The sequence below is a fragment of the Copadichromis virginalis genome, linkage group LG1 (assembly GCF_057382275.1).
Source record: "Copadichromis virginalis isolate Kocher_CV1m ecotype Utaka linkage group LG1, C_Virginalis_male_GT1.1, whole genome shotgun sequence".
NCBI lineage: Eukaryota > Metazoa > Chordata > Actinopteri > Cichliformes > Cichlidae > Copadichromis > Copadichromis virginalis.
In genome coordinates this window covers 29282589-29297491 of record NC_140618.1, presented here as the reverse complement: position 1 = coordinate 29297491, position 14903 = coordinate 29282589, and the positions used below count along the sequence as shown (strand labels likewise).

The following is a 14903-nucleotide window of genomic DNA, read 5'->3' as shown; positions in this document are numbered from 1 at the left end:
ATTAACCATATATGGTATGACCAGCAGCTTTCGCTGGCTAGTGCTTATTGTTATCAAACTTAACATGAATATGACTTTAAACATGGGCTGCATGCTAGCAAGATGGATGCAGCCACAATTTCAGTTTGTGCTGTTTTCAGTTTGAGTGATAAAGGTTAGATTGGTACTTAGTGCTTTTCTTATTTAACTGAGCACTCAAAATGCTTTTTACTACAAGCCTCATTCACTCAGTCACACACTATTCAATTTTATTTATACAGCGCCAAATCAGAACAACAGTCGCCTCAAGGAGCTTTATATTGTAAGGTAGACCCTACAATAATACATACAGAGAAAAATCCAACAATCATATGGCCTCCTATGAACAAGCACTTTGGCGACAGTGGGAAGGAAAAACTCCCTTTTAACAGGAAGGAAGCTCTGGGAGAACCAGGCTCAGGGAGGGGCGGGGCCATCTAATTCAACCAGTTGGGTTGAGAGAAGGAAGACAGGAAAAAAGACATGCTGTGGAAGAGAGACAGAGATTAATAACACATATTCATACAAACACTTTTTTCTATATAATCACCTTCTCTTAACAGTCACACACACTCATGCTCATGGATGAGGCAAATCGAGATTCAGTAACTTGCTCAAGGAAACTTCAGCACACAGCCTGGAGTAGGCGCAACTAGTCTTCCAGTTGGTACCTCCTGAACCACAGCCACCCCAGGAGCTCCTATGGTTTATGGTTCAAATAGATTTAGAAATTGGGTATAAAATAAATAAGGTGTATCAACTTGAAAAGATGAGAGTATCTCATAGACAGTATCAAAGATGGATTTAACTCCTGTGATTTCATTTATTGGTTTCTGAAGTCGTGTTCTGAAGCCTTGAGAGAAGTATTTCTGCTGTCACTGTCTTGGTGAGCAGTAATTTAAAAAAAATAAAAAGAAGTTATTGAGAAGTTATTAGGAGTTTCTTTCCACAGGTAATCCTACATTTTAGGAAAATAATCTTTTATTCATTTTTTTTAGTCAAAATCAGTGAGTCCATAATCTCAAGTCTTTAAAGAGGTCAAGATGGAACATTGTTTTCCCTTTAGGACTGGAAATGTTTCTTTTTTCCCCTCAACCACAGGTATCATCGTCTCCTTCAGATAGAGTGCAGGTTTAAGGCACTTCCACATTGGCTTCATTTTCCAACCTGGAAGCTATTTCCATGTTTTGTACAATGACTAAAACTCTGGTTTCGCTTTATGTTTTGGCTTCTTCTGCTCCTGTGCCAGTGTTGATGTGGAGGTTTTTACCCTTCAGCTGTAAAAGGCTCATGGGGAGTTGTCGTCACCCTGCTGGGCGGCTGGCCAACATGAACACCCAAGTTTGTGAATGCGGTACCTTGAGAACGAATGTTACCGCTGGGGTTTCTTTAGATTTATGTGCTTTTGAATGTATAAATGATGGGTTTTGGGTCTAAAAAAGGGAAAATAAGAGTAGAGCTGCATTATTTTTAATGACCAGCAGGGGCAGACTCTCCTAGTTGCAAAAAAGCTTCTGATTGCATAGAAATCTATGAGAAAAAACACCCCCCCGATCATGTGCTCTTTGACTTGGGTAAACACTTTCCCAAAGACTTTATGGGCTCATAACCAATACGATGTAACAGTGGCTCTGTCTTTTGTACTGTGTATGGTCTGACGCAGCTTCAAACAGCCGATGATGGATGGCACTTTTGGCACTGGCACTTCCAGTGTGTGAATGTGTGTGTGAATGGGTGAATGACTGGTTGTGTAAAGCGCTTTGGGGTCCTTAGGGACTTGTAAAGCGCTATACAAATACAGGCCATTTACCATTTACCATTCTGCTTTGGCATCATTATTCCACGCTGGCTTTAGTTTAGTTTTAGTTTTTCACGACTCTTATTTTTAACATGATAATATTTGTCTTTGTAAATGATTCCCTTGTACTCTTGCTTTGATTATTTGACTAGTAGATCATGGTGATTAAAACAGTAAAAAGGCTTCAAAAACATGTTAGTGGTGGTACATAAAGTAGAGGCAGATCCTTCAAATGCAGTATTAAGTATTAAGAGAATGCGGCACGTTAATATGGCAAATACATAAATGGTAAATGCTTGACAGTTGTCAAAACATGTTGGAATAAAACGAGACAAGAGGACACTCAGATAAACTGGCAGTCAGGCATGCAAACACACTAACAGCCAGCTAAGCAGCCATGTATAGGCAAATGTGTAATTCGCAACTTTTTTTCATCTGTCAAACACTGTCCTAGTTCATTCAGCCCTCTTTTTTGACCGATGACACGCTTCTCACATGCAGCAATCTTTGTTTGCATTGTGTGTGTATGTGTGTGTGTGCGTGTGTTTGTGTTCTTTCTTTCATCAAAGGCTTGGAGGAGCTGATCATTAGTTTTGCCTGTAATCCAGGGAGATTCGTTTGCCGCAAGCCCTCATATTAACCTTGTAATCAAATGTAATGAAAATATGCCATACCCTGTCCTTAGGAAGACTGTAAACCAGCAGCGCTAATCTCTAATTGACTGTGTCTTGAATTACTACCCTCACAAAGACAGACACACGCAGAGAGGAGTGTGTCTCATTCCCTGATAGGTCGTAAAAAATTGAGTTCTCAGCATGGTTTCCCTTGAAGTACATGAAGGGAACGTGAACTAACTAACTTGTACGCTCTTGCTATTAAAGCTCCACCTCTAGCTCAGGCCTCAGTCTTTGAGTGAGGCTACAGCCACACTCAAAGAGATCCTTATTGGTTCCACCCCACAGGATTTAATCAACGTTTTGGGAAGGGCAGATATTAATAATATTCACTAATTGCTCCCATTAATTTTTATTGCTCATTTATTAGAATCTTGAGTGGCAAACAGTAGGTCTGTACATTCAGAGAATAGATTACCCCGAATATTTCATTGGTTGGGAGATATTATTGTCATGGTTTTGCTGTGAAGGAATGTTTATTTGTAGAGTTGGCACATCACACTTTTACCACATCACATTTAAAGAAATTATGTTTTGGAAAGATTAAATTTCCACACTTGACATCTGGGGCGGTGAGAAACCCAAACATGAACATTAAAGGGGGGGCGGGGGTCGTAATGTGCTGTTCCAGAAGCTTCACATTAGAGGTGCAAAGTCTGTGGGTAAAAGGAGGTATCTTTGCCTAAAATAACCTGCGAGGACTAGTTCAGATGGTGCAGACAGAACAAGGCCTCAGCGTTAGGCCTTCGTTCCACCTCTTAGCCGTTTTACAGCTCTCAGGACACACTTGAATGACGAAAATCCAGAGACCTGCTGCGCTCATTAAACCTTTGTAGCAAGGCCATTAGTATCAGAGATCATGAGAATGCCTCGTTGCCTTGTGCTCTGAAATACAGAGACAGTGAGCCAGAAAGACCTAGCCCTGTCTTCTCCTGCTGCTATCTTTATACAAATCAAACCAAGCATCAACTCACTCTACAGCGCCAAGAACCCAACTGGAATGAGAAAGCAGACCTTAATCATTGGACCATCAGACCTGTGTCTATTTTTCTTTATGTTGTTTCTTGTTCTCTCTTTGTCAGATATCAATGAGTGTGAAATCGGAGCCCATAATTGCGATAGACATGCAACCTGCACCAACACAGCCGGCAGTTTCAAGTGTAGTTGTGCTCCGGGGTGGATTGGCAGTGGTCTCAAATGTACAGGTAAGGCTGATGGCCTGGAATGCGCAAGTAAATGGTAAAAATACATGAACCATCTGAAATGAATGAGCTTGTGTATGAGATGCGCAATTGCGAAAAGCGAACCTGTGCTTTTGGCTATCGTCTTTACTTTGATATTGATTTAATACTGCAAGGCTTATCCTCAATATTTGGATGAATTCGGTTACGTTTGCAGGAATGTAATCGTTTGTTGTGTTTCAGACCTGGATGAATGCTCAAATGGGACACATATGTGCAGCAACAATGCTGACTGTCTCAACACCATGGGCTCTTATCGATGCGTGTGCAAGGATGGATTCTCTGGAGATGGATTCTCTTGCTCAGGTCACACATACAAAATCAGTTTCTTAATCCACACTTCAGCCCTTTAAAAGATCCACGGATGTATTTTGTGCTTACTGACTCTGTGTGGGTGTGTGACTGCAGATAGCGATGAGTGCGCAGAGAACGGCAACCTGTGTGAAAACGGCCACTGTCTGAATCTGCCAGGAGGCTTCCGCTGTGAATGTGACATGGGCTTCATCACCACTGCTGACGGCAAGGCCTGTGAGGGTAAGGCAATACAACACAGACTATCATAGTTCCCAGGATTTGAATGGGTGCCCGCATCCTAAATTATGTTGACAGTTTCAAAAAACAAAACCCAAAAATTGCCCGGTGCTATTTATTTGTTTTGTTTTCCTGTTTATGGAAATAGCAGATCCAAACAGATGCTGCCTACTAATTATATGGATTTTTGGACATCAAAGAGCACAATATGCTGAGCATTAATGTGATTTAGGCTGTGAGAACATTTCGAAGGACTGACAATAACAGTGGAACTCGCCTTGATTTTCTGTTCACGTTTGCTCGATAATTTAGTGTTTCAACATCACGCTTCTGAAACTTGAAGCACACATCACAGCGTGCGAGCTCGTAACTACGAGATGTTTATCTGACTCAGGAGTGTATATCAGTTGTGCAATTGCTACAATTTGGTTAAAGGTTGTATCTAAGCTTTGTGATAGAGATAAAAATGAACTGAGTGGAAGGAATTCTTTGAAAAAACCGGTCCAAACATTATTTCCTGCTTACAGTGTAATTCCTTGTAGCATAAAAAGGCTACATATTAGAATTGTAATGAAAGGCTGCTCTAAAAACAGTCTTATTCTTAAAATTAGTGCTTGAGATGCACAAGCTGCTTACACTACATACAGCTGTGGACAGAATTTTACTCATCGTAGGCATAAATTGTAATTTTGAGCTTTTGGCGATTTCTTTGAACGGTTCTTTTGCCAGGGTGGAATGATTGTACAGCGTACACCTTTAATGACCCAAGCAAGAATTAGGTGCACAATTTTCAATTTACTTTTTTGTTTTTCTAATACACACAGGGCCAAACTTATACATACAGACCCAAGACCTTATACATAGACCCCCACTAACATGTTGTTAAATGTCTCTTAGCAAGTTGCAACTTGACCAGATGCTTGTCAAAAGTTGGAAGAGTTCATTTAAATTGGTTGGCACATTCTTGACTTTTAAATGTAGTCCATATATTTCCGATAAAGAGGAGGTCAGGGCTTTGGGAAAGACATTCCAGAAGCCTAATGTCAGCCTGCTTTAGTCATTCCAAAACCAGTTTGGATTTATGTTCAAGATCATTGTTGTTTTGAAGGATACCATTGTGTCCAACTTTCAACGGTCTAGCTGTTGTAGTCCAGCTTCTTCATTATTCCACCACTTTGTGCAGCATACCAGTACCATTGCTGGCAAAACATCTCCAGAGTATGAGCATTACGCTACCACCACCATGCTTATCAGCTGTTTTCTTAGGTTTGAAGGCCTTTACTCTTCCAAACATACCTCTTACCATTATGGCCAAAAAGCTTAAAGATTTTTCTCCAGAAGGCAGTGACGCTGGTGTTCCAACAGTTTCCAGTTCATGACACACTTGAGCCTGGAAAGTTCCCAGGTTGTTCTTGAAATACTAACCAATTTAAAAGTTACAGAAGTGGTGACAAATCAGAATAACTTGCATACAGTTGTTTGAACTGATAATCTTAGAGTCTGCACTTGTTTAGAAATGGCTTCAAGAGACCTTCGCAACTTGTGTAAATCTGCAGTTCTCCCTTTTACATCTTCACTGAATTCCTTGCACTTTCCCATTTTTCTCAGTTTTAAATGAGCAGTGTCAAACAAATGCTTTTTATGCTGGCAACTACCGGAAACTACCGGTTGTATTAAATTACAATCACTAAACAGAAGATAATATGTCAATTTAAAAGACATGGTAGAACCTTCAGCACCACTCATATTTTTTTAAAACCCCTCTGTGGATTAGAGTAAATCCCAAAACAATTTAAACCAGTGAAACCAGTTATTGGTTTTTAAAGCCATTAAAGATGTGTGTACAGTCATTTCATACTGGAAGAACAAGTTCCATGAAATCATTAAAAGTCCAAAATTACCATGACACTCATGCCAATGATGAATATAAGTCAGCTTCTGACCACAACTGTATAAATTCTGGATTCCTAACCTTCATAATATACTGACATATGATTCAGAGTTGCCATATGTGGGAATCTCAACTGCAGGCTCTTTTTTAAAGATGTTTTGATTGGGATGTATTCCGCTCATTTACTCAAAGTCTGAATAAAATATTAACTTGTTTTTAAGATTTCTTGTAAGCTGCATATGAACACATTTATAACTTGTTGCAGATGAATGCTGAGTGCAGTGATAATGCACTGCAGGATTCAATTGAAAGAGCAGACTGACCTCATTGCACTGATGTGTCAAACATCCTGAAATAACCTGTCCAGTCCTGCCTCCATCAGCTCAGTCGGAGCTGGACAGTAATGACTTGTGCAGAGTGTAATGATGTGGAAGAGCACAATTTCATAACCTTGGCTACAGTTCTGATAGTGTATGTGTGCGTATGTCTGTCTGAGTATGTCTAGAGCTGTCATTCTGTAGCAGAGGTGAGTGGCCTTCACTTCCTAAAGCCCACTGCCAGTTTTCCACCGTGATCTCATGATCCACTAATCACTCACAGCTGGCTCGCTCTTTATCTCTCTTTTTCACAGACATAGACGAATGTACCTTTGCTGACATCTGTGTCAACGGACAGTGCCAGAATATCCCGGGACTTTTCAGATGTAAATGTAGCATTGGTTATGAACTGGACAGAAGTGGAGGCAACTGCACAGGTAAGACTAGTCCAGCTCCCCTCCATGTTCCTGTGTTTAGGCCTCAGCAAACAGGGGAAATATATACAAGTGCAAAAGAAACGCAGCACACGTGTAAAGATAAGAGCTTTCATATTCTGTGATCCATCCAGTTGCTTTTGTATTGGCCAAAAAATTGAAAGCGATCATTTATATATAAAAAAATGTACTTTTTCTTTCTCAGATATCAATGAATGTGCAGACCCGACCATCTGCATTAATGGAGTGTGCGTTAATATCCCTGGAAGCTACCATTGTAACTGCCCACCAGACTTTGAACTCAATCCCACTCGAGTGGGCTGTGTAGGTGAGACTGCAACACTAAACATATTTAAAACTGTTCTTAGCTTGTTCTTTAACTAATTTCAAAGAAAAGGCTTAACCAACATAGCTGAAAATCTGTGCCTGTTTATGTGTGCGTTTGTGTGTAGACACTCGCTCTGGTAGTTGCTTTCGAGATGTTCGTTTGCGAGGAGACGCATCTGAAAATTTGGACTGCTCCAATGAGATTGGAGTTGGCGTCTCCAAAGCGTCCTGTTGCTGCTCCATGGGCAAGGGCTGGGGAAATCCATGTGAATTATGCCCGCCTGTAAACTCAAGTGAGTCATCACATTATCCTTTGTAACCACACATTATGTACTTTTTGTTTTCAGTTCAACTGCGAGGAATGTCTACTCTAGCAAGAAATACTCATGCGTGACGCACCTCCAGGAAGCCACAGCGTCTATAGCCCAAATACAGTGCATAGTTAGCTAACCTTAGCGTCTCTTTTTGGAGCTGATATACTCAGTGGCTTGTGATAGTACATGAGAAGGTAATTTATTGCTAGCATTACTTACTTTGATAAAGATTTCCACGATTCAACATTTTTGTTCATTTCAGCTGTAGGAAAGCAACACAAACATCTGAAGAATGATGGCATGATAAAATTGGAACCATGCAGTGGGTTGCATGGGTGCATCACTCAGATATAGTACCTGCTAATTAATATATACAAATAAAATGCTAGGATTTAGGAAGACTTTATCAAGTAGGCTACATTTGTGCATAAACCAATACATGTCATTTGTCAGATAAATTGATTAAAAAGTGTTCCATGAGTCTCCAAATCCATAAGCAGAGCAAAGGTGAAACACACCTCACAGTCAAACTACAGTTATGGGATAAGGCATAAGGGATAGATTAGCTATGGATTGCAACACCATTCTTTGTACCAGGATCTTCTTCTTTCAGCTGCCCCCTTTAGGGGTCACTACAGCAGCTCATCTGCCTCCATCTCACCCTATCCCTAGCATCCTCCTTTGTTATACCAACCCTACATCCATGAAACGTCTCTGTGGTCTTCCTCTTTTCATCCTCCCTGGCAGGTTCATACTCAGCATCCTTTGTCCAGTATCTCCACTATGCCTTACTGCTCAACCTGAGCTGGTCCCTCTGATTTACCATCTTATAAAGCTTCCCTTTCATTCTTGCGGCTATCCTTCTGTCACAAATCATCCCTGACATGGTTTCCACCCTGCGTGCACTCCCTTCTTCACCTCTCTTGTGTACACATTTGTTTGGATGCCTGACCCCAGGTATTAAACTCACCTACCTTCACTACCTCTACTCTACTGCATGTTCACCTTTCCACCTTGCTTCTATTGACTCCTCTTCTCTCTTGTGCATACCTCCACCTCTCCAGGATGTAAACATTTTTATATATGCTCTTACGCTCTTAAGCTTTTGCACCCTGGCTGAAGTGGTCTCTCCTGGAAATGTGATTTTTGACAGTTCCTTGTCGGCTTGACTTTTCACCCTGTATTCTTGTTGGTGGGATGGGTTGGCTTGTTAGCTGTTGGCTGTTTTGAATTGTGGTTTAAAAATTAGATTTGAATGTAGAGGAAAGAAAAAGATTTGGTGTTTATGTTTAATCAATAACCCTGTCAAATCCATCTATTTGCGGCAGGGTAAACAAAACAGACCTTAATTTCCTTAAACCAAACCTTAATTTCCTCAAATTAAGGTTTGTGAATCATATCCAAGATCAAAATATATTAATATACCAGAGTACATAAGGAGTCTTAAGGTGCAAACTAGCTGCTCTGCTTACATGCAGACTCACATGCTGGCTTCTCTTGCCATGCGATTAGTGTGTTTGCTGTAATTGCTGTTGCTGGTAAAAATGAGACAGCTTTGTGCAACTTATTTGGAAATTGCCAACAGATGTTTCAAAACATTACAGGGAATGACTCATCCTTTTCAGCTCAGGGAACTGTTTGCTTCTGTGACAAGAACAAAACCTTTTTCTTTTCGCTTTGTAATTCTGAGTAGCTGCAGTCATGTCCGGTCCTCTGGGCTCTGTGGCTAACGCTGAGATCACAAAAAGCACGACAGAAAACGAAAGGAAACAAGTGCATGACTAAAAATGGCTTTTTCAAGCACCACGATTCATCGCAATTACTGGCAAATTCTGCTATAACGCACACCCTTGATGCAGGCTTGTAATTCGTTTCTGTGTTTTGTGTTACAGCTCAGTACAAGACTCTGTGTCCTGGAGGGGAAGGCTTCAGACCAAACCCCATCACTGTCATCTTGGAAGGTTGTAGCAACATGCTATTATGCCTTTTTTTGTTTTTGAGGTCGCCCCTGGGTATACTTACAGAAACACCAGCCCACAATGGTGCTGAGTTTTCCCTTTCTCTCTCCCACAGACATCGATGAGTGTCAGGAATTGCCCGGCTTATGCCAGGGAGGACGGTGCATCAACACATTTGGTAGTTTCCACTGTGAATGTTCAAGAGGCTTTGCCCTCAACCTGGACACCAGAGTTTGTGAAGGTATTAAGCACACACATGCACAAATGAACAAACAGGTGACCCATCCGTCTCCAGCTCTGGCCCTGGGACATTTCACTGGGGAGGAAATTGAGTCCAGCCGTGGAGATGTTCTTTCAGTGACACATGGAGAGAGAAAGAGAGAGAAAGAAGCACTGGGAGCAAAAAGGCAAAGAAAATATTGGACCCTGTTGTCCCATAGACAACACTGCAGCTCAATAAGTGTCTGCTCTAGTTCCCGTTTGTTGCTAACCCAGCAAAGCTCAGCCAGAATGATGAGACAGCTGAGAGCGCTAACTGTGTCCAGAAGAGCAAGGCTCTGATGTGGTCAACTCTTTCCTTGGGGAAGTACGCAGTGTCCCCTGTAGGCACGCCAGTGATGACGGAGAGAGGAACGAAAGGCGATGAAATAGAAGGCTGTTTAAAAAAGAGAAAAGGGAACAGAGAAAGGAGGAGAGCAGGAGGCTTAATGGGTTGACAGTGACATTTTAACTCAGCCGAAAGCGTGTAATAGACACGCCGGTCCACCGTGCACATTTCACGCTTTGCCCCCCCCCCCGTGAAATGCACACACATGCAGTAAGTTGCAGTAACAGCAGAGGGGGATATTTTATTTCAAGCCAACATGAAAATAATCATGGGAAAGTGTTTAATTAGTGTGTTTTTGTTGACCTGAAGTACAAAAGTCTAGCACTGCAAGTCCTCCTTGTTTGTGGTCAATGAACTGTTCAGCTATGAGCTGGGCTCATAGGCATGCTCATGGCTTTTTAGGAGTAATGCTGATAAAGAATTTTATATATTTAAAGGCGTGGACCAAAATATGTTTCATAGAAGTAGCTGGCACCTTTACTGAAGGAATGTTTTTTCCCCCGTGCTGCTCTCTCTGTGTACAGATGTCAATGAGTGTGAACGGCCAGGCATCTGTGGCCCCGGCCAGTGCTACAACACCATTGGGAACTACACCTGCATCTGCCCTGTGGATTACATGCAGGTCAACGGAGGGAACAACTGCATGGGTAGGTAGGCTTGCTGGGTTTTCACGATTGTCGCTGTCGTATTTAGGGTTACCTGCAACTCTGCATTTCTCACAAACGCACCACACACAGACATGAGGAAGAGCTACTGCTACAGGAACTTTTACTCTGACAACGGAACGTGCGACGGCGAGCTAAACTTCAACATGACCAAAAAGATGTGCTGCTGCTCCTACAACATCGGCCGTGCGTGGAACAAACCCTGCGAACAGTGCCCCGTGCCCAGCAGCGGTGAGGTCTAGAACAGTAGAGTAAATACGTAGTATATACCAGCACGCGGAAGTGGCGATGAACTCGTATAAACTCGTGCCTCCTGTCCATTCAGATGAGTTTGCGATCCTGTGTGGCAGCGAGAGACCGGGATATTACATCGACATCACCACTGGACAGATTATTGGTAAAGATTTTCACACTGAAACGCTTACGCGATGAGGAGGAACGCTTCTCTTTTCTCACGCCGCCGTTGGTCTCTCGTTCATTTGACAGACATCGACGAGTGCAGGGAAATTCCGGGAATCTGTGAGAATGGAGTGTGCATCAACATGATCGGCAGCTTCAGGTGCGAGTGCCCCATTGGCTTCATCTACAACGACAAGCTGCTGATTTGTGAAGGTGACGTTTGCAGTCTGCTGTAGAATCCCTGTGTTTTACTTTGGTCTTTTTATATTTATGCCTGCTGTATGAACATCTCTGTCCCTCTTGTTGTCAGATATTGATGAGTGTCAGAATGGACCGGTGTGCCAGCAAAATGCAGACTGTCTGAACTTGCCAGGAAGCTACCGATGCGAGTGTAAAGCTGGGTACCGCTTCACTCCCACTGGGCAATGTCTTGGTAAGGATGTGCTGGTTATTAGCTAAAAATGTTTGCGGTATCAGCGGCACTCGAATTACACTGCAGTTGTATAATCAGCCTCCAGTTTAGTCGTCTCCTGTAATGGCATAAAATGGAGACAAAATTAGTGGACAGATGGATAGAATGATAGAAAACATTAGCCAAAAAAGAGCAGCCAGAAATCCCTCTGTCATTCCCTTGAGAAAGATGCTAACTTCACAGGGTCTTTCTGTGGCCTCACGCTAACGCTGTCTCACTTCTTCCAGCTTTATCAAATGCGGTTATGCGAAACTCTTTGAAGTGCACATTCTGGCCAGTTATTTGCCAGAGATAAAGCACACAAAGAGGCAGCACAGTTACAGTCAGCCTGAGACTGAATTCTTCATGGTGGGCTTGTTATTAAGGAGGAGAGAATGTGAAGCAGGTGTTGAGCTGCTGAACATGTGCTACAGCATATCTAAATCATGTTGCTGTCAGTCTGGAGAGTCCTAAACGATAAGTGAATGTTATGCCGGCATCCTGCTTTTCATGCAAGTCCTAACACCCAGACACGCTCAGGCTGCACTTGATGATGTTACACTGGCCTCATGCAGTCTAATTATTGAGTTATAGTGCAAAAGAATGTTTGGTCAGTTTCATGTATTATGAAGAAATATATGAATTTTAGTAACTGTTTGAGGATAAAATATCTAAATACTATTTGAATATGGATTCAAAGTGTGACATTTGTTTTTCTCTTTTGTCTCAGACCGTAACGAGTGCGACGAGAACCCCGGTATATGCAATCCAGGCCATTGCATTGACACACTGGGGAGCTATCGCTGCGTCTGCCCCAATGGCTTCAAAGCAACTCGGGACCTGTCGATGTGTGTCGGTAAGCGGTGCTACTTCCCATCAGTCTCACCGGTGTTCCTCTGCCAGGTGATAAAACTGTGACGCTGCTCTCTGGTTTCAGACGTGGACGAGTGTGAGAGACAGCCCTGTGGAAACGGGACCTGCAAGAACACCGTAGGCTCCTACAACTGTCTCTGCTATCCTGGCTTTCAAAACTCGCACAACAGCGACTGCATAGGTGCGTGTGTGGACGTGAGTAAAGAAAAAGTGAAAAAGAAGAAGAGCCATAGCATCTGTGTTAACTGTTGTGTTGCCTGTGTGCCGAGCAGATGTCGATGAGTGTGCGACGCAGAGGGGCTTGTGTCGAAACGGGCAGTGTGTCAACACAGTGGGCACATTCCTCTGTGTGTGCAATGATGGCTATGAGCTCACTTTAGACGGCAGACTGTGTGGAGGTAAGGAAATGCTGTTTGTCCTTTTTTGATATTGATCTAATTATGATATAGATATGTTCTATAATATGTACATTTATATCATCCCTTTTCTTCAGATATTAATGAATGTGCAGTGAATCCAGGCACATGTGGTGCAGGAACTTGCCTGAATTTGGATGGTTCTTACAGGTGTATCTGCCCACCTGGCTACCACCTTCATGAGGAAACCTGTGAAGGTAGAGCGTCATAAATCCCATTCATTCCGTGTTGTGGTTAAAAAAAAACTGAGAGGTGAAAAACAAGAATTACTGAAGCAAAAAAAATGCACATAGAGGTGAATTTCTGCTAACATCTAACTTAGACTAGCTTAGATCAGCTCTACTGGAGTGCACCAGAGGAGGGGAAGCTTCGTCAGACCCCCTTTTTCTTCCTTTCACATGTGAGAATAAGGCTGAGCCAAAAAACATGGATTGTTTGTATAGCGGGGCTGATGAGGAGATATTCCGGAGACTTCAATACATTCCTGCTTTGTGCTGAGTTCCTAGACGAAGGGAGGAACAGCTATGAATTCTCAGCATCAGAAGCAGCCACAGCAGCTGGTTATTGTGATAAGTGAACATGTAACAGTGAGGCAACTGCCTTCGTGCAATTATTCACGTGCGAGATTACACTGACATTTAGATGTGCAGTGACATACTGGAAACTGGAATGCTTCTAATGGTTTAAACAACTGGAAATGTCATTTAATGAGGTTCACAATGTTGTTTCTCTCTTTTATGTCAGACACCGATGAGTGCGCCCAGTCACCTGAGATCTGTCAGTATGGAACCTGCTCTAACACTCAAGGAAGCTTCACCTGCTTGTGCCCTGAAGGCTTCCAGCTCTCTGCGTCTGGACGGAGATGCATAGGTAACTGTGTGTGCACGTGTGGGAGTGAGAAGGATGGGAAAAGAAGCTATGAAATTATAGCATGCGTTTGCTTTTACAGTGAAAAGTGAGCACTAGTGGAGACTAAGCAGCAGCCAGTGGTGTCCGGCTTTTCCTGCTCTTTCATGATAGCACACTGTGTTCCAGCTGGTTCTGCTGCTGCTGCCTCAACAAGGCCAAGGGTGGCTCTGAACAGATCACTTTTCCATTTCCTCACTTGTGTGTGTGTGTTTATACAGTATATGTGTGTATTTTGGATTGGGTGGGGGTGCGCTGAGTCCTCTGCTAGGGAGTTCCCTCTCCAAACACTGAAGTGATGACATCACCAGAAGCGTTCGACTGAAGGTTAGGGGATAAACAGGAGGAGTTTGGTGGAAAGTGAGTAACACTGGCAGTAAATTAGTTTGTGGTTTGTGTGTATTACTGAGAAAACACTGATGATGGTGAGATTTCCAAAATGCATGTATAGTTTCTATAGCTGCATAACCCAAAACAGCCCTTTAACACATTGAGGAATAACATTGTTTTATTTTAGATTATACTCTTCATAATTTAGCAGACTGGAATAGATGTACATATTTAGATTTGACCGCAAAGCCTAAATTTATTTGTGCTAACCGCTCTCCTCCGTGACATCTGTATTTTACATGAATGCTACAATAATGAATGAAGACGTAGTTCTCGGCCACAAAAGGGATTATGGCATTATGCAATATAGTGTTAAAGCAGCACAAGTTAAGAAGAGTTATGTAGCCTGCGTATGCAATAGCAGAGAGAGTACTGACGGGGACAAGAACGAGTAGAAAGTTAAATCTAAAAACAAGTTTAAAATCCTTCTACTCACATCCAAAAACTTTCCTTTTTGATAAAGCTTTTAGGGTCAGGTGACCCTGAACTAGCTCCCTTTGATAGGCTGCAGTCGGCCTAGGTTGCTGGGGGGCTTCCCGTGATGCACCGAGTGTTTCTTTTTCACTCACTATTTGTTTTCAAACTCCGCTTTGACTTCAATAATTATTTGTTATTAATCTCTAGCTCTCTTCCACAGTGTGTCTTTTTCCTGGCTCCCTCCCCTCACCCTAACCCATCGTGGCAGATGGCTGC

The 14903-nt window shown here is 42.4% G+C and overlaps 1 protein-coding gene across 2 annotated transcripts in view; it reads left to right on the top strand.

Annotated features, from left to right (window-relative positions):
• Positions 1-14903, top strand: part of fbn1 (fibrillin 1) — a 64168-nt gene that overhangs the window by 34848 nt on the left and 14417 nt on the right. For both annotated transcript variants that reach the window (XM_085458222.1, XM_085458228.1), the window contains 18 exons: positions 3573-3695; positions 3915-4037; positions 4140-4265; positions 6785-6907; positions 7110-7232; positions 7357-7524; positions 9438-9506; positions 9619-9744; positions 10635-10757; positions 10848-11006; positions 11101-11172; positions 11262-11387; positions 11485-11607; positions 12356-12481; positions 12563-12679; positions 12771-12896; positions 12992-13111; positions 13659-13784. In XM_085458222.1, the coding sequence (XP_085314348.1) occupies positions 3573-3695; positions 3915-4037; positions 4140-4265; positions 6785-6907; positions 7110-7232; positions 7357-7524; positions 9438-9506; positions 9619-9744; positions 10635-10757; positions 10848-11006; positions 11101-11172; positions 11262-11387; positions 11485-11607; positions 12356-12481; positions 12563-12679; positions 12771-12896; positions 12992-13111; positions 13659-13784 (2199 nt within the window). The remainder of the gene's footprint in view (positions 1-3572; positions 3696-3914; positions 4038-4139; positions 4266-6784; positions 6908-7109; positions 7233-7356; positions 7525-9437; positions 9507-9618; positions 9745-10634; positions 10758-10847; positions 11007-11100; positions 11173-11261; positions 11388-11484; positions 11608-12355; positions 12482-12562; positions 12680-12770; positions 12897-12991; positions 13112-13658; positions 13785-14903) is intronic.